Source organism: Sus scrofa, chromosome 3 (genome assembly GCF_000003025.6).
Source record: "Sus scrofa isolate TJ Tabasco breed Duroc chromosome 3, Sscrofa11.1, whole genome shotgun sequence".
In the NCBI taxonomy this organism is placed as follows: domain Eukaryota; kingdom Metazoa; phylum Chordata; class Mammalia; order Artiodactyla; family Suidae; genus Sus; species Sus scrofa.
In genome coordinates, this window is record NC_010445.4 from 10,891,006 (window position 1) to 10,911,970 (window position 20,965).

The 20,965-nt window shown below is 56.7% G+C and overlaps 2 protein-coding genes across 19 annotated transcripts in view; both read right to left on the bottom strand.

Moving 5' to 3' along the window:
* The window catches only part of TBL2 (transducin beta like 2), a 42,095-nt gene extending 40,659 nt beyond the window's left edge, over positions 1 to 1,436 (bottom strand). For 5 of the 6 annotated variants that reach the window (XR_002342318.1, XR_001307367.2, XR_001307369.2 and 2 more), the window contains exon 1: positions 1,217 to 1,428. Coding sequence is in view for 3 of the 6 variants with exons in the window: in XM_013995532.2 (XP_013850986.1) it covers positions 1,217 to 1,343 (127 nt within the window). In the remaining 3 variants the exon portion in view is untranslated. Of the gene's footprint in view, positions 1 to 1,216 lie in introns of all 6 variants that reach the window. The other variant, XM_005661978.3, reaches the window with a different exon arrangement.
* Positions 7,670 to 20,965, bottom strand: part of MLXIPL (MLX interacting protein like) — a 35,583-nt gene continuing 22,287 nt past the window's right edge. For 2 of the 13 annotated variants that reach the window (XM_021086323.1, XM_021086326.1), the window contains exons 4-18: positions 17,306 to 17,388; positions 17,073 to 17,162; positions 16,749 to 16,793; positions 16,052 to 16,253; positions 15,854 to 15,934; positions 12,766 to 12,935; positions 10,866 to 11,421; positions 10,591 to 10,658; positions 10,366 to 10,513; positions 10,097 to 10,209; positions 9,877 to 9,996; positions 9,580 to 9,707; positions 9,372 to 9,495; positions 8,657 to 8,786; positions 7,670 to 8,379 (exon numbers count right to left, since the gene is read on the bottom strand). In XM_021086323.1, coding sequence (XP_020941982.1) covers positions 8,261 to 8,379; positions 8,657 to 8,786; positions 9,372 to 9,495; positions 9,580 to 9,707; positions 9,877 to 9,996; positions 10,097 to 10,209; positions 10,366 to 10,513; positions 10,591 to 10,658; positions 10,866 to 11,421; positions 12,766 to 12,935; positions 15,854 to 15,934; positions 16,052 to 16,253; positions 16,749 to 16,793; positions 17,073 to 17,162; positions 17,306 to 17,388 — 2,177 coding nt within the window. In that variant the 3' untranslated portion in view covers positions 7,670 to 8,260. Of the gene's footprint in view, positions 8,380 to 8,656; positions 8,787 to 9,371; positions 9,496 to 9,579; positions 9,708 to 9,876; positions 9,997 to 10,096; positions 10,517 to 10,590; positions 10,659 to 10,865; positions 11,422 to 12,765; positions 12,936 to 15,853; positions 15,935 to 16,051; positions 16,254 to 16,748; positions 16,794 to 17,072; positions 17,163 to 17,305; positions 17,389 to 20,594; positions 20,762 to 20,965 lie in introns of those variants that run through there. The other 11 variants (XM_003124408.5, XM_013995541.2, XM_021086328.1 and 8 more) reach the window with 8 other exon arrangements.

Here is a 20,965-nt window from a genome sequence, read left to right on the forward strand (position 1 = left end):
AGGCTTCCTTTCTGGGCTGACACAGCTCAGTGGGTACAGAGTATGGCCAGTGGAATGCAGATACTTTGCCAGGTATCTCCAAGTAGGGAATAATGTGCCCAATGGAATCTGGTGGCCCTGGTCCTGGGTAAGTTACTTAATTGCTAAGGGCCAAAAGGAAAGTGGAGAACTGGGTGAGATAATCTATACAAAATGACAGGTGGAGTACCCAACACAAGCATGAAAAGGCACAAAGGAATCCCAGGGACGAGAGGTAGCCAACATGGGTTGAGGACCTGCTCTGTGCTGGAAATGGTGCCCGTCGCTTTTGTATAAAATAGCTAATTTAATTGAGAATCAAGCCAGGAGCAAAGCTGGCAGGTGTTAGATCACTCCAGATGCTCCTCAGTTCCTACAGCCAGAAAACTCCTGAGGCCACATACAGAGTCTAATCTGCCCTCTTGCTTGCCTCTCCAGCCTTGTCTACTAAGCCCTCTCCTCTCCCCTCCCACTACCGTCAAATCAAATGCTGTTTCAGGACTCCCTGGCTTCATGCGTATTGCCACTGCAAGAATTTTCTCCCTCTCTTGGTGTCCCGGCAAACTCTGACACGCCTATCCTTCAAGACCCCACCTCACGGGTTCCCTACCTGCTCCCCCACCCCCACCGAAAAAAGGAGGGCCGGCGACTCCCACCCTTGGGCTTCCTGTTTCTAGTACTGACCTTCCTATGAAACCTACCACACTACAATTTTCACTTACATTTTCGGACATTCTTCCTTACCCGACAGGGGACTCCCTAAAGGAAAAGACCCCAAAGCCTACAGAGGCAGTAGGTACTTAGTATACCGGGGAATCAGAGCGTTCACAAACGAATGCCCGCCCCCTCCACCCCTTTTTCATAAAATAACGACCAAGGGGCGCGCTGGAGAGTTTACTAGCGCTCCCGCAGCGGCCCCGGGGAAAAGCTGCGGCTCGGAGGGAAGGCGGCTTGGTCTCGGCCACGAAGACCGCGGCCACGCGGGACCCAGGTTCTAGTAGGTCGTAAGGGCGAGACCAGCCGGGCATGGAGTCGCCTCGTCTCCGGATGCGAAACTCAGGTCACAACAGGAGAAACTGAGGCCCAGGGAGGGGGTGGGTCTCTGGGACCCCCGCAGGCCCAACCTGCAGGTCGGACCCCGAGGAGGCCGGGAGCGAGGTCCCCGCGGGTCGCCCCTACCCGCCCCCGTGCCACTAACCGACGGGCCGGCCGGTCTCTTCCTCTGCGCGCAGCCACCCTCGCGCTACCGCCGCTGTCGCCATCAGGGCCAGCAGCCCGAGTAACAGCGACAGCCCCATCAGCTCCGGCATCTGCGGAAGCTCCATGTTTTCAGGGCCGATGCCACCTCAGCCTCTGGCTTCCCGGGCGCCTGCACGTTTCCGCGGGGCCGCGCGCGCACGCGGGGCGGAGCCTGGCCGTTGGCGCGTCCTGAGGGGCGGGGCGGGATCGCTGAAGCGCCCCGAGGGGCGTGGCCTGAGTTCCCCCCCTCCTTGAGAGGCGGGGCCTGAGCGCTGGGCGTCTAAACCCACTTTTTTTTTTTTTTTTTTTGCTTTTTATTTTTTTTTTTATTTTTTTATTTTTTGTCTTTTGTCTTTTTTTTGTTGTTGTTGTTGTTGTTGTTATTGTTGCTATTTCTTGGGCCGCTCCCGCGGCATATGGAGGTTCCCAGGCTAGGGGTTGAATCGGAGCTGTAGCCACCAGCCTACGCCAGAGCCACAGCAACTCGGGATCCGAGCCGCGTCTGCAACCTACACCACAGCTCACGGCAACGCCGGATCGTTAACCCACTGAGCAAGGGCAGGGACCGAACCCGCAACCTCATGGTTCCTAGTCGGATTCGTTAACCACTGCGCCACAACAGGAACTCCTATTTTTTTTAATTTTTTTAAATTTAAGTTTTTGGTTTTTTAGGGGCCACACCCATGGCATATGAAGGTTCCCAGGCTAGGGGTCGAATTGGAGCTGTAGCCACTGGCTTACACCACAGCCACAGCAAGGACAGAACCAAGAGGGTCTGCGACCACAGCTCACCGCATGATGGGATCCCTAACCCACTGAGAGGCCAGGGATTGAACCTGCGACCTCATGGATACTAGCCAGATTCGTTTCTGCTGCGCCAGGATGGAAACTCCATTAATTTTTTTTTTTTTTTTTTTTTTTTTTTGGCTTTTTAGGGCCACACCTGCTGCACATGGAAGTTTCCAGGCTAGGAGTCCAATAGGAGCTATACCTGCTGGCCTACACCATAGCCACAGCACTCTGGGATCCAAGCCGTGTATGTGACCTACACCACAGCTCACAGCAACACCAGATCCCTGACCAACTGAACAAGGCCAGGGATTGAATTTGCATCTTTATGGATACTAGTTGGGTTCGTTACCACTGAGCCACAAGGGGACCTCCCAGACCCGCTTTGTAAGGGAGTCTGGCTCTTGAGGCTCTGTGACAGTGGAGAATAGCAGGCAAGAGATGCAGACTCTGCTCAAGCGTCCCCTTGAATAATTAGTTATTAAAGGCATTTTTCCAGCCATCATCATGCTGGATTCTTTCAAGGAGGCAAGGGAGTGATTATCACTCCCATTCAACTGGTGGGAAAGTCTTCTTAGTATCAGGAGAAATTCAGATGGACTTTGAATGGAGAGGGGAAAGGGTAGTTCTGCAGTTAGGGGGTGGGACAGCAGGAAGGTGAGCCGGAGGATGGTGTGTGGAGGCAGGACATGAGCAAAATAAAAAGCAGGTAAGACTGGAGAGGTCTGGAAGGCCTGGAGTGTCGTCCGCTCAGTCCAGCAGAGAGAGGCCTCTGCTGGTTATCTCAGGCTGACGTGGCTCAAAATCCATGTATTGAAGATTCTCTGAATGGACTAGTTTGTGCCAAGACCAAAGACAGAAGGAAAACCAAGAGGTGGTTGCAAGGATGCCGGAGGGAGGTGATAAGAGCCTGGACTTGGGGTATTCTGGGAGTAGAAAGGAAGTTGAAAGGAGATTTTTTAACAAGACAGTTTTGTTTTTGTTTTTTTTACCTTTTTTCAGCCACACCCACAGGATGTGAAAGTTCCTGGGCCAGGGATCAAACTCACACCACAGCAATGACAACATGGATCCTTAACCACTGAGCCACCAGGGAATTTCAAGAAGATTCTTTCAATTTTTTTATAACTATCTATATTCATTTACTAATAGATAGAAGACTGTGAGTTCCCATCAGTTGTTTAACAGGAAATATTTCATTTTGGTTTTCTCTGTTTCCATAATTGTATTCTCTACCAATGAGACTCGCTTCTCTAACAATTAGAATCTTGCAAGAAGACACTTTTAATTTTGAAATAATTAGAGATTCACAGGGAGTTGAAAAAAATGAACAGGAACATTCCATGAACCCTTCACCCAGGTTCCCACAGTGGTAACATCTTGCATAACTATATTGCAATATCAAAACCGGGAAATTGGTTTTGATACGATTGATACAATCTACAGAGTTTATTCACCAAAAAAACATTTCACCAAAAAGGAGAGATTCTGAAAGACTAATGATAGAATATGGATCAGACTTGCTTAGCAAGGGAGTCTCCAGCATAGGTGTGCGCCATAGGCCTCCCAGCTCCACAACCCAGAAAAAGTGGAAGTACCAGGGTCAGGGATGCCAAAAGTTCATGGCCACCAGGGAGCCCTTCCTGGCAGTGCAGCCCTCTGGCCTTTAGAAGGACCGGCTGATGACAGACTCACCCACAACCTCGGGTGAGGAAACAGATCCAGTCAGAGAGCAAATGAAGTGGCCTCATTTCCTTCCCTTTTGTCCTTGCTGAGGGAAGAAGGGGAGACTGGCATCGGCTCAGCTGTGGGCAGTGGGGTGGGGAGGGCTGGGAGGGGTTGTCCAGAACATTCTGGGACTTTTCCTCCTCCATTTGCTGTTTAGAAACACTTTGTCCACCACCTAGAGACAAAGCTGTACTTGTAAGAATTTCATTCATCAGGCATTTGGCAGGTGACATTTGCATTTTATTTAATTTTCTCACATTCCCATCCCACAGATTAGGATACTCATGCTCTGGGAGATGTTCAGCAAGTGACTTTCCAGAGGTGACACAGGTGAAGCGTGAACTCGGCCTTGCTCTGACCCTCGAGAATCTTACAGCCCAGCTGGAATTGAGGTCGACACTCAGAAGGACAGCTAATGACACAAAGCAGGATTTGGGAAAACTGGGCAGATCGGGGAGGGAGATCTACCAGTGGAGTTTGAGGGGCAGGGAGATTTAGGGGTGGGTATTTAGACAGGCAAAACAGAGGGTTAGAGGGAATTCTAGAAGGGAAGGGCAGTCTTTCTTTTTTTTTTTTTTTTTAGTGCCTTACCCATGGCACATGGAAATTTTCAGGCTAGAGATCAAATCGGAGCTGTAGCTTAGAGGCCTACACCACAGCCGCAGCAACTCGGCATCCGAGCCTCATCTGTGACCTATGCCACAGCTCACAGCAACTCCAGATCTTAACCCACTGAGCAAGGCCAGGGATCGAACCTGCATCCTCATGGATGCTAGTCAGATTTGTCTCCACTGAGCCATGATGGGAACTCTAGGAAAGTAAGTCTTGAGCAAAGATGTGGCTGCAGGGGTAGAAGGGCCCAGTCGCAAAGCACCTTGAACCTCTGCTCAGAAACCTGACCTCACTGGAGGCAAGAGTCCGAAAAGCAAAGAACCACAGCTTCAACTTTCAACTGAAATTGATTGGATTTTCAAATCTTGCATTGATCAGAGCCTCCTTACCTCTGGGCTCTGTGTTAGGGGAAAGGATACATTCCCTCATTGTTTAAGCAGTGCTTCTCACAGTTTGGGCCCTGGAACAGCATCATTAGAAATGCAAAGTCTGGAGTTCCTGTTGTGGCACAGCGGAATCGAATCTGACTAGGAACCATGAGGTTGCAGGTTCGATCCCTGGCCTTGCTCAGCGGGTTAAGGATCCGGCATTGCCATGGCTGTGGCATAGGCCGGCAGCTGTACCTCCAATTAGACCCCTAGCCTGGGAACCTCCATATGCTGCGGGTGTGGCCCTAAAAAGCAAAAAAAAAAAAAAAAAAGGCAAAGTCCCCAGATCTGCTGACTCAGATGCTCTGGAGGTGATGGCAAGGCAATCTGTATTTTAAGGAGCCCCGCTAACAGATTCTGATGCCTGCCGAAATGTAAGAACCAATGATTTCTAACTAACTTGAGTCCCAGACATAGGTTTGTGCAGCTCTAGGCCACCATTACAGTGGTTCTTAACCTCAAATGCATATTGGAATCACTTTTATTTATGTTTTTTGTTTTTGTTTTTTAGGGCCATACCTGTGGCATATGGAGGTTCCCAGGCTAGGGGTTGAATCAGAGCTGCATTTGCTGGCCTACACCACAGCCACAGCAACGCCAGATCCAAGCCAAGTCTGTGACTTACACCACAGCTCATGGAAACATGGGATCCTTAACCCACTGAGTGAGGCCAGAGATCGAACCCGCGTCCTCATGGATCCTAGTCGAGTTTCTTAACTGCTGAGCCACAAAGGTAACTCTGGAATCACCCTTAAAATTGCTTCTGTCTAAATCCCACAGCCAGGGATTCTGATTTAATTGGTCTAGACAAGACCTGCTCACGAAGATGTTTAAAAGACCCTCCGAGTTATTCAAATACACATTTAAGTTTGCGTTGCAGTTGTATGGGGCACAAGAGGTTCATGCAAGAGTCTATGTACAGGTAACGTTCTTATGGACCAGGGTGGTGGCCCTGAGATCAACTGGCCAGGCCTTGAGAACCTACCAAGTTAGGGGTTACCACTGGGGTATGGGAAAGAGCCGAAGAGGCCTCTTCCCTGGTGGCCTCTTCCCTGATGGTGGCGCCCTTCCTGGGCATGGGGAGCATGCAAAGGTTCAGGTGGCGGGGGCAGGGGGCTGCTGCATCACAATCTTGGAACCAATGAGTTCTGTTTCGGCTCCTTCAAGGTTAAGGGAGCTGTGGAACATTCGGGGGGAGGGGAGGGCAAGGTGGCAGTCGGATACGTGGTTGCGTCGCTCCGGGGAGAGGTCAGCGCACATCCAGAATAGGGAGCCCTCGGCAGAGAGGCCAAAGGAGATGGCATTGCCCAGGGCTTGCGGTAGAGCGAGAAGGGAAGTGGGTCTCGGAAGGGCCGGGTGGGGGAAGAGGCTCCCACAGCAGAGACTGGGAAGGCACTGTCAGGGAGGAGGCAGGAGAGCCTGGCGAGAGTTCTGGATTTGCAGGAAAGAGTGATTCTAGGAGGAGGTCCAAGGGTGGGAGAAGGCAGGAAGAGCATTGCAAAGTGGTTGGAGGATTTGGCCACGAGGGAGTCAAGTGACCCTGGAGCAGACAGAGTCAGCACAGGGGCGAGGCTGGCGGAGGGGGCGGAAGCGGGGAGGGAGGAGGAACCTAAAGGCAGGAGCTGGGGGCAAGGGGGAGGAGAGGAGGGAGGGCAGGAGGTGGTGGCATCTCGAGGGCAACACAGGGTCGAGGGGATGGCTTATGGGGACCTTCTTGGTATAGCCAGCGAATGGGTGGAAATAGCCGGGACTGGCCTTTCAGAGAGCCTCTCCAAGCCTCTGTCTGCAGCAGCAAAGAGCACATAAAGCCTGGGTACACCTGTCACCTGCACAGTAAAAGGCAGCTCAAAGCAGAAACTCTGAAGACGATCTGGGTGGGCACCTCCCTAACCATTATAACCTTGGGCTAGTTACCCTCTCTGCGTCTCAATTTTTCATCTGTAAAGTGGGGAGAAGAGTAATCATCACGATAACGCTTCCATCCTGGTCCCTGCCAGGCACTTGTGCTGTATGTGCATTTACCCTCAGTCCTCACCAGGGGGCTGCCCAAGTGGGTGTGGTGAGGATGAGGCGAGTGAATATGCACAAAGTGCTTAGAGTTGTGCTTGGCACGCGGTAAACACTAACTAAGCGTGCAGTTATTCATGTGATTGTTCTTATTATTCTGCATGAAGGAGGGAATGTCAAAGCCCAGGAGACTGTCTGCTGTATGTAGCCCGCAGACATCTTCAGAAGTTCTGAGGACGGGAGCGGATTTGGACTCGAATGTCAGCTCCATGAGGAGAGGGATGCAGCAGTGAGCAGGCTCCCCAGGGCCAAGACCATTGCCTGGTCCATAGGGACCCTTGGGAGATACTTGTTAAATGGATCAGTGAGAGAACCGAGGAAATATTGGAGCCAATATTGACCCCATCCCCCCATCTGCTGCATCAGTTCCTTCTAAGACCCGGTGACCAGCCACCCTCTGCTGGCACATCTCACCCAGCACGTTCCTCTGAACGGTTCCCATGGAAGGCCCTGTCATTTCCATTCCATGGTCCTGGCTCTGCCCTCCTCCAAAGTGGAAGGTGGCGGACCTCCCTGAATCTCCTGCCGGCCGAGTGCCTGTCACCTCTCGCCTGGATGGTGGCAACAGCCTGCCCTTGCCCTTGTCCGCCGGCCACCTGTTCTCAACTCAGCCCCCAGAGGGATCCTGCTAAGAAGTTGCAGCCGGTCTTGTCCCACCTCCATCTAACACCCTCCAGGGGCCTCCAGCACAGAGGACAAGCTAAGGTCCCTTCAGGGCCAGTGAGGCTCTCCACAAAGCACCTCCCACTACCAATTTCTCTCCATCCTAGAGAGAGATATGCTGACAGTCCCCGACTGTTTTTGTTTTTATTGGTCAAGAATGCTTTACAAAATCCGCACACACGTGTCCACACACATACACCCCCCCGCCCCAGATGCCTGCCCTGGGTTGGCCTCCCCCTGCCCTGCTCTCTCCTGGCCTCACCCAGGGACACCTGCCCACAGCCCCTCCAGGCTACCAGTGGAGGAGCAGAGAGAAGGAACCTCCTTTCTGGCTTCCCTGCCCAGAAGCAGGGGCCTGTCCCCCACCTGTGGGGGAGCAGGTGGGAGTGACGGGGAAGGGGAGCGTCCTCTTTTCTCCTTCAAACTCCCTGAGTCGACGGTTTAGGTCCCCAAGCACCACAGCTGCTAAGGCCTTGGGATCATCTTCTAGTGGAAGCCTGCCCTTCCCCATATTGCAGCCTGGAAAACGGAGGTCCAGAGAGGAAGGATGAGCCTCCCCCACCCCCCGGGGCACAGTGCTGGTTGCCTGTGGAGCAGGGGCTGGAACTCCGTTCTTCCTGGCTTCTGGGAGGTCAGAAAAAACCCTCCTTGACAGCCAGGGCCTGGGGCAGGAGGTGGCCCTGGGCAGCTGAGTGAGCAGCAGGGTCTGGCCAGCACTATAAAGGTTTGCCAAGGGTGCCCTCTGTGACTGCCCGTGTGGCTTGCTCGGGTATACAGTCCGGGTCCGTCAGGATACTGGTGGATGTACTCAGCTGGCGTAGGGAGTTCAGAACAGCTGGGGAAAGAGGTGGGGGGGAGAGAGACTTTCTGGGGTGGGGCCCTACCCATGGATGCTCCAGATAGAGGGATGGGGAGGTGCTGGTCTGACACACTGCCAATCAGCCCCTCCCAGGACCTGTCTGCAGGTGTCCTGGTGGCCTATCTGAAGGCCTGGTGGGATGACCAAAATCCTAGGCTATATCGAAGACAGACTGGACCAGGGGTCTGAGCAGGGTGGAACCCCCTGCCCTGAGGCCTGGACACTCTGCTGGGTGGGCAGGTGGCTCACGTACTTGGCCGGAGAGCAGGCAGGGAGCAATACTGGTCCAGCCAGGCCAGTGAGGTCTGGCGGAGGCTCTGCAGGCTTGCCGTGGACACCATCCCATTGAAGGACTCGAACAGAGGCCGGATGAGGATGCTGAACTGGGCCCAGGTCAAGGAGCAGGCCTGTCATCCAGCTGGTACCCTCACCCACTTCAGGTGCAGCCCTGACAGCTGGCATAAACCAGGGGAAGGGTCTGGCCACTCTCTAGCCTTGAACCTCAGGGACCCTGACTGTAGCCGCCCTCCCATCCTGCCAAGGGCCACCCAGTGCTCTGGCTCTCAGCCGCTCCCCCAGCTCCTCCATGGTCCTCCTTCTGGGCTGGAGTATCCCCCATCCCTGGGCTTCCTGTCCCGGCTCAGTCTGGGGCTTGACTAGGTAAGGGAGTGAGAGATTCGATGTCTTCCCGAGGGCCCACCCCAGTCATGTCCCTCAGAGTTTAGGTTCTCTCAAACTGTCCCTGGAACTTTCTGAGGGCAGGACTGTGGTCCCCCCACCCAGGGGCTCCCCCTCAGTTTCCCTCTGCTCCCAGCCCATCACCGGGCAAGGCTGCTGGCCAGCGTGCCAAGGGCATGGAAGCAGGGGGCAGAACCAGAGCCCCGGCCCTGGAGCGGTTCTGAGAGCCTGCCTAGCCTGGGGAGTGGAGCCTGCGCTGGGCACAGCCTGGTCTGGCCGAGTCAGGATACCACCCAGAACTTCCAGTTATGCAGCGTGCGGGTCCGGACATAGTCATCGAACATGTCTCGCATTTGGTTGAACCGCTGGTGTGTGATGGGCACCCCGGTAGCAGGCAGCTGCTGCTGGCACAGGCTGGGGGCACGGGGCGGGTCAGGGGCGGGGAGCCAGGCCGCAGGCCCCCGCTGTCCAGTGCCCGCAGGGCCTCCCCCAACCTACTTGATGGCAGCGTTGAGTTCCTCGATCTGGTCCCGGAGCTGCTGGGCCTCCTCCTGCTTGGCCGCGCGCTCCTGCTGCAGCATGGTGATGTACTCGGCCGTCTTCTGCAGCGTGGTGGCCTTGCTCATCTGCGGCAGCACAGGGCGGGCTCAGGTGTCGGAGGCCCCCCTGCCCCCGGAGACCCACTGAGGCACTGGGCCAGGAGGAGGAGGGAACTGGGCGTGCAGAGGGCCCTGGGGTTGGGGCTCGGGTAGGGGGGTCACGAAGGGGCCGTGGGGCTCCGGGCTGCGGGCTCACCTTGAGGTTGGGCTGGGTGCTGAGGGTGCTCACCAGCCCGTGCAGCGTGTCAAACCCCAGTTTGATGTTGAAGCGCCGCTTCTGCTCGGCCGAGATGTGTGTGATGCGCCGGTTTTCGGTCTGGGGGGCAGAGAGTGGGGTGAGCCCAGGAGGGAGTGCGGGAGGGCCTGGGCGGGGCAGGGAGGGTGCAAGCAGATCTCTGGGTGAGACAGGGCGCCACCTTGTCTGGCCGGCCCCCCCGGCCTGGGATGGGTTGAGAGGGAGAGATGTGGATGCTCAGAGTCCCTGGGCCCGGCGCCGAGTTGAGCTCCCCAGACAGCCGCCGCTCACCACCTGTGCCAGGGACAGACAGACCCACAGACAGACCGACACCGGGGACAGGGTCCCATTGCCCTGTCCCTCTCATCCTGGCCCTGGTCCTGGTCCCCCCTTCTTCCTTTCCCTCCCTCCATCCCATAGAGCTCCCCGATCCCGGCAAACCCCCTTTACCACTGGGTGCTGGGGGTGAGAGCCGCTCCACTTTGGGGACAATCAGGGGCCTGGGAGGGGCCAGGGTGGCCGGGCCTGGAGGTGGCCGGGGTGGTGTGGAGGCCGGGGTTGGGGGGAAGAAGGTGCAAGGGAAGTCAGGGACTGTCTCCTGCTGGGGTGGAGAAGGGCAGAGAGTTGGGGTGAAGCCCCAGGACTCCTCCCCACCTCCCGTGCCCGTCATCTTACCGGGGACCCTGGGGACCGAAGGAGGGGGCCAGACGCAAGTGGCGGTTCCAGCGCTTGCTCAGGCTTGGCTGTGCACAGGAAGAACTGTGAGGGCTGCTGGGCCCCCAACCCCATCGTGTCCCCAGTCCCATCCCTCCCCTCGTAACAGCCAGTACCCTTTTTGGGTTCGGGGCCCCAGTTCCTAATTCCTTGTTACCTGCCCCTTAACCTTCACCCGCTGCTCCCACAGGCTCCCCACTTTCACATGTGGTCCCCTCTCCTCCCGCTCAACTCACCTGCTGTGAGCAGCTGTGTGAGGCAGGGGTTGTTGCCCCCGGCAGTGGCAGTGGGGCTGGCAGTGGCAGGGGCCAAGGTGGGGGCACTGGGCTTCCGCCCCCTAGGGGACAGGGTGGGGGGCTTGCCTCTGGGCCGTGCACTTTGGGGCACCATGAAGTGAGGCCCAAAGGGGGGCTCCGAATACCCCAGGCGTTGAAGGTCTATGGGGAAGGGGGCAGGGGTAGGGCCTGGGCCCGGCTGTGCAGTGGCCGGGAAGGCTGTGGGCGTAGACAGTGGGGACACTCCCAGGGCAGGAGGGATAGTCGGGAAAGAGAATCTGGGAGAGAAGAGAGGTTCTTCCTGGAGCATAGCAGGCGGGGGCACCATGGGAGGGAAGGGGGGTGGGGGGCAGGGCTCTAGGCCAAGTCCCTTAGTAGGGCTGGGGTATTGGATGAGGGGTGGGGCTGCGGGAGCTTGGGCTTGAGGTGGGAGCTTGGGCTTGGGGTCTTCAGGAAGGAGGAAATCAGAGCTCAGGAAGGCACTGGAGTCCAGGGGGCCAGGGCAGCTGCTCCGAGCCTGGTTGGGGGGACAGAGAGCAGGGGAGAAAGCTGGCCTTTTTGAGACCTCCCAGGAAGCCTCTTGCCCTGGCTCAGCTCTAAATGAGGCACTGGAAGAGTCAGGAACAATGACCCCTGCCCTCCGACACACACACACACACACACACACACACACACACACCCCAGGGAAATTATAATCTAACGAGGAAAAAGAGTAGAACACATTTATGCACAAATTAGGCATGAGAAAGAGCACCAATCTTCTTGCCCATCCATTCCTTCACCAAATAACTGATCCATCCATCCACCAACCCATCCATTCATCCATCCATCCCTCATCCATCCATCTATCCATTCACCTACCTATTTGTTCACCTACCTACGAGCTAGCTCATCTACCTATATGTCCACCAGCCCACCAGGTACTAACCCATTCACCAATCCATGCAACCATCCATGCTTCCTTCATTCACCCCAAACCCACCCTTAGCCCATCCATCTACCCACCATCTATACAGTCACCAAACATCCATCCACCAGCCCATTTATTGATCTACCAAACTATTTATTCATTTATGAATCCATCCACCAGCCTGTCCATCCAACTGACCACTCACCTACCTATATGTTCACCAGCCATGTAAGCATCTCCCCCCATCTACAACCCGTCCATCTATTCTTCAACTCACTCCTCCATCCACACAATAATTCATTCACTTGCTCAATTACTGGGCAACCATTGACCCAGTGCCGTTAATGTGCTCGAACGGTGCTAAATATGGAAGATGCAGTGGAGAGTAAAGGAGCTTCCAGCAAGGAGCTCACTGTCTAGCCAAGGAGAGAGACCTCGCAACAAATGACAGTAGGGTCTTGAAAAGGCTAGTGAGGAGGGAAAAGGCATCTAGCCAAGCATCGGGGGGCAACATCTGAACTGGCCTGGGAACTGGCCATTCCCAAGCCAAAATGGTAGATGCACTGCTTCCTAAACACACATGTGCAATTCAGAAGCTTTGGGTCATGCTTCTCCTCCCATCTGGCTTGCCCTCTACTGGTCTCTTCTGCCCAAACCCAAATCATTCATTAAGGCTCAGAACTGCCCTCTCTTCCAGGAAGCCTTCCACGAGCAACCCAGCCCTCGGTGGTGCTGTGCTCCATGCTCCTCTGTCCTCAGCTTCCCTCCCACAACCATCTTGTCAGTTCTGCCTCACAAAGGTCTTTCCTCCGCAGCTGAACCGTGCCCTCCTGGAGGGCAGAGATGGGGTCTTGTTCTTGGTGGAACAAGCATACCCAGGAAGTGCCCTGAGCACCTCCTGGGTGTAGACAGGTGAGCTGGGCAAGGCTGGGTGGGGTGAGGGAAACTCACCTGCAGGCGGTTATGCCCTGAGAGCTGGGTCATGCCCAGAGAGGCGGGGGGCAACTCGGAGCCCAGGACCCCACTGCTAAGGACGGGGTCAGCCATGGGGCCGAAGCTGGGGGGCTCAGAGAAGTTTGAAGGTGTAGGCGTCTGTGGGGGGCGGTAGTTGGTGAAGAAATCTGTAAGTCAGACACACAGGGCGGCAGCCATTAGTGCTGAAGCCACGGCTGGCAGCAGAGGGCTGGCCCTGTCCCCAGGCTGGGGCGGGGGCGGGGGGGGGGGCTGCCACAGGAGATTGTGAAACTGGGAGAGTTTCTGTCTCACTCAGGGGAAGCAGCAGCAGAGGCTCGGGTGGGATGGGCCTGAGTGGGAGACAGCAGCGGACCGTGTGGGGTGTCAGCAGGACCTTTGGAAGCAGCCCTCCCACCGAGCCCCACAACTGGCTCCTGAGGCCCCCCCATCCCTGGGCCTGGGCCCCCCAGGCCTTATCTGCTCCTATTGCCAGCTGCACTGGGAACACAGAAGAAGGAGCGGTTCTAGAGAATGCCAGGGCGGGAAAGGGCGGGGCCCAAGGGGAGGAGGGATGGGATGGGAAGGGCAGTGGTGCCAGGAGGAGTTCAAGGAGTGAGTTAGGGGTGAGAGGTTCAGAAGGTCAGTGGGTCTGGAACCAGCTGGGTTTATTAGAAGGCCAGCCAGTAGGGCCACAAGGGTAGCGCCCAGAGGCAGGGTGAAGGGGCTAAAGGGGTCAGGGCAGGGGTCGGAGGATGGACACAGAGTGAGGGCAGGGGTGAGGGGTGCTGGGAGGCCCAGAGGAGCTGGCGGGAGGGGGCAGCCAGATTGTTTGAGGTGCGGGTTGTGTAAGGCCCAGGCTATTCTGGTTTTGGGAAGCAGCTGCCTGTGGCCTGACCACATCCCGGGCCCGGGTGCCGCCCGCCCGCCCGCTCCCTTCCGGGCACCTTTCTCTGACCCTGACCAGCCTTCTGTCTGCACCAGCTCCCCGGGCCTCCTGGGCTGGTCAGACACGATTGACCCTACCAGCCTTGGGCAAAGCCCCAGTCCCCCAGCCAAGACAGCTGGTCCGGCCTCCCTCCCAGGGGCCGCCTCAAAGGAAGGCCGGGAGTGGAATAGCACAGCTTCAGACTTGAATCTGACGGGGTCTGATTTGTGCGTCTTCTGTGACTCTGGGGCCCGTGTGTTGCCGGGTGGCCGGCTCTGTGTCAGTCTCACGCAGCACCTATCTGTCTGCCTCGCTGTGTGTCTGTCCTCTGTCTGTGACTCTGTCTGAGTCTGAATGTACCTGGCCTGGTGTGAGGTGCTCAGCTTGTACGTGCCTGCCCTGTGCCCATGTCTGTGTGTGTCTGTGTGTCTTTCTCAGCCACACAGTCAGAAAGGATCTTCTCGCTGCCCCCTTGCCTCCCTCCAGAAGGACTAAGTGGTAGAGGGTGAGTGGTCACAACCCCCCAGTGACCGTGGGCCTCGTCACTGGACTCCTTTAGGCCTGGCCCCAGGATGCTCACTGCTGCCACTCGCCTGCCCCCCAGAATCCAGCGGGGCTCATGGGGCAGCAAGCGCAGCTCACTCCCGAGCCACCGCCATTCCCTCACCACGGCTTGTCTCCAACCCACTGTGGGAGAAGTCACTTCATAGTCCTAGCCACCACGGAGCCCTCCCCAGCCTGTCCCCCCCACTGACCTGCCATCCTCCAGCCCCTCTCCTGCCCCACTTGTTCCCTGAGCACCCCTCCCCCAGCCTCTTCCCCTTCATAAGCTCCCACCTCACCAAGCCCCCTCCCTAAAGGGAGTTAAGGCCCCCTCACTGGGTTTTCTTTCAAGTGAGGAGCTCTTGGGGACAAAGCCCTGTGGCCCTGGTGCTGCCTGTCCTCCCAGGTCAAGGGGGCTTCATGAGCCACCTCCCTATGTGCTCACACCCCTTACTGTAGGTGGCCCTTGCTGGCCCCCACCATCTGCCGCCTGGCACTGAGAGAAGCTGCTTCCTAGCTCCAGCTGGTCAGGATTTGCCCAGAGCCAGGAGTCGGGGTGGCTGGTCCTACCTGTATCAGGGGTCTGTGTGCCCAGACAGGGCTGCTGCCCTCCCAGGCTGGTCTGCTCCCAGGGCAGTGCCATCAACACTTCTGTCCCTGCAGCCCCCACCACACCCCCAGGCAGGGGTGGGAGTGGTTCCTCATTCCCTAGTCCCCGCCCCAGAGGCCTCCACCTCTGAACTGATAGGCCCAGGACGCTGTCAGTTAGGAAGGAGTGGAGGGGTCACCAGAACAAAGCCTTTATCCCAGGAACCCCCACTTCTGCCCCCAGGCCTTGGCTGAGACAGGCTGATCCCCAGCCTGCCTCCAGAGGCCCCTGAGTGTGTGACGATCGGGCGCAGTTTCCAAGGTCTACAGCCAAGTGGGGAAAGCAATGCGGGAAAAGGCGGCTGTGGAAACAAAAAGAGACATCTGTCCACGTGTGCTGCACAGACCTCGTGTCCCTAGACGGACACAAGAAAACAGTGACGGTGGTCCTGGGGGTCAGGAGAGGGAGGGAGGGCAAAGGACTTCCTTAAAGAATGCTGTATGAGAAAAGACCCCTGAATTTCTTAAAAGTAACATAGGAGAAGTGGGTGCGGTCTAGGATGGCCAAGAGTTGATAAATGTTGATGTTGCTGGTGCTTTCCTGAGGGTTCCTTGAACTACTTCCTACCTCTGTGTGTGCTTGAAGTATGCTTGAAACGTTCTTTAATGGTTTTTAAAGTGAATTATATGAATGCTAATAGGTAGACCCGAATAACGGAAAAGGATCAAAATCTCTCTCCCTTGAGGGAGTTCCAGCATCTACTGCTTTCCTAGGAGCTCCCCACAGCACGCAGCCTCATGCCCTGGTCCCCCGGCCCCTCCTAGGGGCCCCGCCTGGCCTTGCTCTCACCTGAGGCCACACCAACTGCATCATAAGGCCAGACAAAGGGAGACCAGGACGTTCCCTCAGAAATCACCCCGATCATCTACCCTCCCAGAGGGGCCAGGGCCTGAGGCCTCAGTCAAACTGGGGATTTCCTCCCACTGGCCTCGCTCATCCACCCACCCGGAGCAGGGAGATTGCCGCACCTGAGATCTCCATGAAGTCATCCAGGCTGGGCTGCAAGGGCGTCAGGTCAGGCTGGATCATGTCAGCATTGCCGACATAGGCTGGAGGGGGCAGCGGTCATGTCAGAACATCAGGGTAGAGTGGGAACACAGTCCCTGGCCACTCTCCCTTGACTGCCTGGATTCCCACAGGCCTCCCTCCCTGGTGCAGACGCTCACCGTCCTCGGGGGGCAGCTGCAGGGGTGTGGGGCTAGGCTGAGTCGTGGTGAAGAGTGTGTCGGAGATGTCGGACAGAAAGCAATCGAGATCCAGAAGCTGCCGCCCACCGGGCTCCTCCTCTGGGCCCCCCAGCAGCACAGGCACCACGCTGGTGAAGAGCTGCTCGCACCATCGCTCCGGTGGCTGCCACCCCCCTTCCGCCTAAGGGGACAGAGGCGGTCAGCAGCCCCAGGAGGACCCCACTGCCCCTGGTCCTTCCATGCAGCCCCCTGCCTGGGGGATGAAGTGGCTGGTGGCACAGAGGGTCCTTCTGCATGGCCCCCGCCTCTCTCCTCTCCAGGGCACCTAGTCTGCTGCCTGAAAGGCTAGGGTCACCCCATTGGCCTCTAACAACTACCCCCAGGAGACAGAGACAGCCGGCTGAAGAGGTAAGAGTCCCTTCCGGCCCCCTACATGTTTCCCTGCATGGGACCCCACTTCTTAGAGCCCTCTGTTTCCCCATGCCTCCCCATCACTTGCTTAGTCAACCAGAAGCCGTGGGGTCTCCCCACCACTGGGATCCAAGGCTTCCCTTCCCAAGGGCAGACGAGCAGAGGCCCGCGGCCACGCCCACGCCCCTCCCGCGCACCCTCACCCCGCCCCTGCCCCGCCCACCCAGAGGGAAGCGTCCGCCTTCTGGGTCCTGGGAGCACCCACCTGCTTTGGGGCCAGGAGATCCCCTTCCCGGCTGGACTTGCGGAGCTGGAGGAACACACAGACGTGGACACGGGATTCCTCGTCCCCTCCTCCACTGCTCCCCCCAAGGCCTCCCCGATTCGCGAGCTCCCCCAGATCAACTGGATCCCTCATTTCCCCTCAGGCGCTCTTCCGCCGGGGGAGGAAAGGAGGCCCTGCGCCCACGCGGTGGCGCTGTCAGCCTGGGTCTCAATGGAGGACTGGGTCGAGGGTTGGGGGGTGCCCCTCCAGGGCTTTGGCAAGAGGCGGTGGCCCGCAGCCCCAGGAGAACGGCTCCCCACTGACCCGCTTCTTGTAGTAGATGCGCCACTTGTGGTATTCTCGCATCACCACCTCGATGCGCCGCTTCCAGTAATTCCCCTCCAAGATGACGGCCTGGGGAGAAGGGGACTCAGTGCGAGGGGGGCACTGACCCCACCCCTCACCCAATCTCCGTCTGGGCCAGCCCCTCCCACTCAGCACGAGGGTCCTCCCTCCTTGGTGGAGCTTCAGTTGAGTGGTCCAGTGGTCTCAGCTACCTCGGGTTTCCGATGCTCATCAGCCTCAGGCCCCTGCAGGGGGGTCACGAAGCCACACACGGGGCTCTTCCTCCGCTCCACATCTGAGAGAAAAGGGCCAGATCAGAGGTGCCCAGCTCCCTCATCTGCCACTCCAAGGGGACTGGAACTAAGTACCACACTATGAAATCCTGCCTAGCCTTTGATTCTCAGATTAGGTGCTACCTCCGCCAGGAAGTCTTCCTGCTTGCTCTAGCTTGCCTAGATCGGCCTCTTCTGTGTGACTGCCACATCCCCTCTGCCTCCCTTGGGAGCCCAGTAAGTGTGCAGGCAATGCTTGCTGAATAGGATTGTGGGACCACAGAGAGTGAGGTGCCCCAAGAAGGCCCTGGTCAGACGGGCAGGCTAGAGGTCCAGAGTCCTGGCCTCTGCTTCAGGATGCTCAATTCCATTGCAAAGAACCACCCCCAGCCACTTCAGCCCACCAGCCTGAGCCTTTGCCTGTCTCCTCCACTCCCATCCCTGGATCCACCCTGACCTCTCGCCAGGCTCTTTGGCCTATAAACCAATTCCAGGCCCTCCTTTACCTCTCAGATGTCTCCCTTTGCTTCCCAATGAGCTAACTTCTTCCCATCATCCCTGTGCTTTCCTCTCAAACTCTGGAAGAGCCGTCACTCACCACCTCTGCTTCTGCCAGTCTCGTCGCCACCTCCTGTATCGCAGCATCTGCGCCCACCACACTCCACTGACCCAGCTCCTGAACTCAAGGCCCTGGCCCTCCCCTGTCCCATCCTCCTAGACCTTGGCTGCAGGGTGCTCCCTCCTCTCTAAGCCCCAGAACCTTCATTTTGTCCTCCTGCTTCCCTGACCACTTTTCACTGGCCCTTCTGCCAGGCCCACCCCCTCAACCTCTTTCATTCTGCTCCTTTCCAATTTCAGCACACCTTCCTGCTGCCTGTGGAACCACCACTAGGATGTCTTAAAACATCAGTCTCGGATGTTCAGGAACTCCCTTCTCAAGCCTGGGCTTCCTCTGGACTTCCAACTCTACCTCCCCGTCCCCAAAACTCCCCACCATCTCCTGGCATTCCCATCTAATCCATGGGATTAACCATTTCAATCCCAAGAATGTGTGACTTTTCTTCCACTGTCCTCTTCCCTCCATATTCTGTCACTCCCTGGTCTTGTGTCGATTCTCACCGGGACCTCCTTGACTCCAGCCTCATGTGGTCGAGCTCATTTTCCTGCTGTGAACACATCAGTTTCTAAAGCACAGTGTGGGCCTAAAACCCTCCATGGCTCCATGAACCCCAAAGACAAAGTCACATCCCTTCTCTTGGCTTCCAAGCTCTGCGTGACTGGCCCCTTTCCAATCTCTGCTTCTTTGGCCTTTCCATCTCCTTCATCTGCCCCACCTTGAAGCCAGACAGCTTTCTGCCCCAGTAGCGCTCTGGTTTTATTCTCCATGGAACACCCTTCCCTCGTCTGAAACTCATGGTCCTGTGCCCCCTTACTCTCCACCCTGCCCCAGACATGTCTCTGCCCACTGGCCTCCCTCCCAGGAGTGAAAGCAGGAGCTACGTCCTTGAGCCCCAGATCCCTGCATCTAGTACAGAGCTTGGCACACAGCAGGCCTTCAAAACCTGGGGACCCCCTACTCAGTGCCTTTTCCTGGCATCTTGACATAGAGGACTTCAGGGGTATCTGTGGGGCCCATGCCACCTCAGCCCACAGCAAACCTCCTCTGGGACAATTGTCACGGAGGAGGGGGACCACCTGAACATGAAATTTTTTGGGACCTTCAGCATCATTTACAAAGTTCTGTCCTAAAGCACGTTCTCCAAGACTATCCCTGTGGGATTTGGGAGGCGAGTGGTATCCCGTTGCTCAGTGTGGTTTGGACAGAAAACAAAGGAATAGGTCCTTGGCTGCATGGGTGCCCAGGGGTTAGAGCAAGGAGGGTCTCAGAGTCTCTGCCCCTGGCTTCCCAGTTGAGGATATGAGCTCCAGGACAAAGCAGGCTTGCCCAGAGGCCCCAGAGAGTCAGTGCTGAGCAGGCCTGGCCAGGCTCTGTCCTCCCCCACCCAGTCACCTTGTCCTCTGGACAGAAGGGCAGTAACCACGTGGCTTCCTGGGGCTGGGACAGGCTTTCTTTAACAATGATAACTTCATCCATTCACGCAGCATCCTAGCTCCCTGCACTTATGCTGGGACAGAAGCTGGAACAGGGCGCCCAGGGGTGAATCAGGGCACTCCCAGCTTAAGGGAGAGAGCAGGGCAGTGCACACATCATGGGAGCTAAAGCAAAGTGGGCAGTCTGTCCGGGCTGCTCTGGGCAACGAGAGGAAATCAAGACCATTGGGGAGCAGGGGAAAGGAAGGGATCTTGGAGGCCAGGAGCCTGCTGAGGGGCAGCAGGTGCCAGGGGGATGAGCCAGGCAGCCCTCCAGCAGTCCCATCCCCCCCTTTCCTGAGGCTCACCTTCAAAGCTTTTGTGCTCAGGAAGGAGGGGGAGTCCTGACATTCGTTATAGGCCAGCTGTGTGCTGTTGTTATTGTCACACTAATAGTAAATCCCAGCCGCTCACCTTTCAGGGAGCCCTTGTGTGTGTCAGGCCCTGTACTGAGATATGGACCATCTGTCTCTCTGGAAACTCACGGCAAACCTCAGCTGTAGGATATGTGATGATTCCCACTCTACAGATGAAGGAGCTTCAGTGAGGGAGGCTAGGGGCTTTCCCAAGGTCACAGGTTTGCTAGAACTTGACTCAGCCACCTTCTGACTCTGTGCCTGGGGCCCTTCTGTTAACTTAAGCCACAGTCTGGGTGAGGACCCCAGGGTGGCATCAGAAATTCCTTCTGCAGAGAGAAGGGTTTGCATCCTGTCCAGCTTTGGGGGTAAAGGGTAGAGGGTGAAACCTCAGGGCGGGGTGGGAGGGTGAGGAGGGTGCTGACACCTTCTCCCCCTGGCCTATCAGCTTCCTGGTTTCGGCAGGGCCCCATGAGCGTTCTCATGTGAGGGCTGGAAGCCACCCAGCTGGGAGCAGTGGAAGGAGCGCTGGGCCGAGCTGGAGAGCCCTGAACTCACAGCCAGCCACAGCTCTGCTCCTTTTATGCTCTGTGACCCTGAATAAGTCACTCACCTTCTGGGCCTCACTTGCTCGTCCATCAAATAGGGGTAATAAGACCTATCTCCCAGGGTTGTTAGGAAGCCTAAGTAAGATGATTTATGAAAGTGCCAGGCACTTAGACAAATAGAAAACAAACAAACAAAAAACACCAAAAAAAACTCCAAACCAAAACAAAACTCACTCCTTTTCTCTGCATGAATGGAAGCCAATGGGGCCAGTGCAGAGGATACCATGTGTGGGCCCTCCTGGGCTGTGTGTTCCCAGCTTAGCACAGCCTTTAATTCTGCAGCAGGACCTTATTGAGCTGGACGAGGTCTCGGCGCAGGACCACCTGGTCTGAGGCCTCTCAGCTCTGCTGCCTGCCATGGTGGGGGGAGGGGGCAGGTAGGTGGATTTGAACCCCCAAATGAATGACCGTGACCTCCTCGAGGGTACATCAGAATCAACCATTATTTATTAAGCACCAATTTCATGCCAGGCCTGTTTATACCCATTATTCTCATGCCAGCTGTGAAAGTTGGGACCCTTGGCCTCACATTATAGATGAGGAAA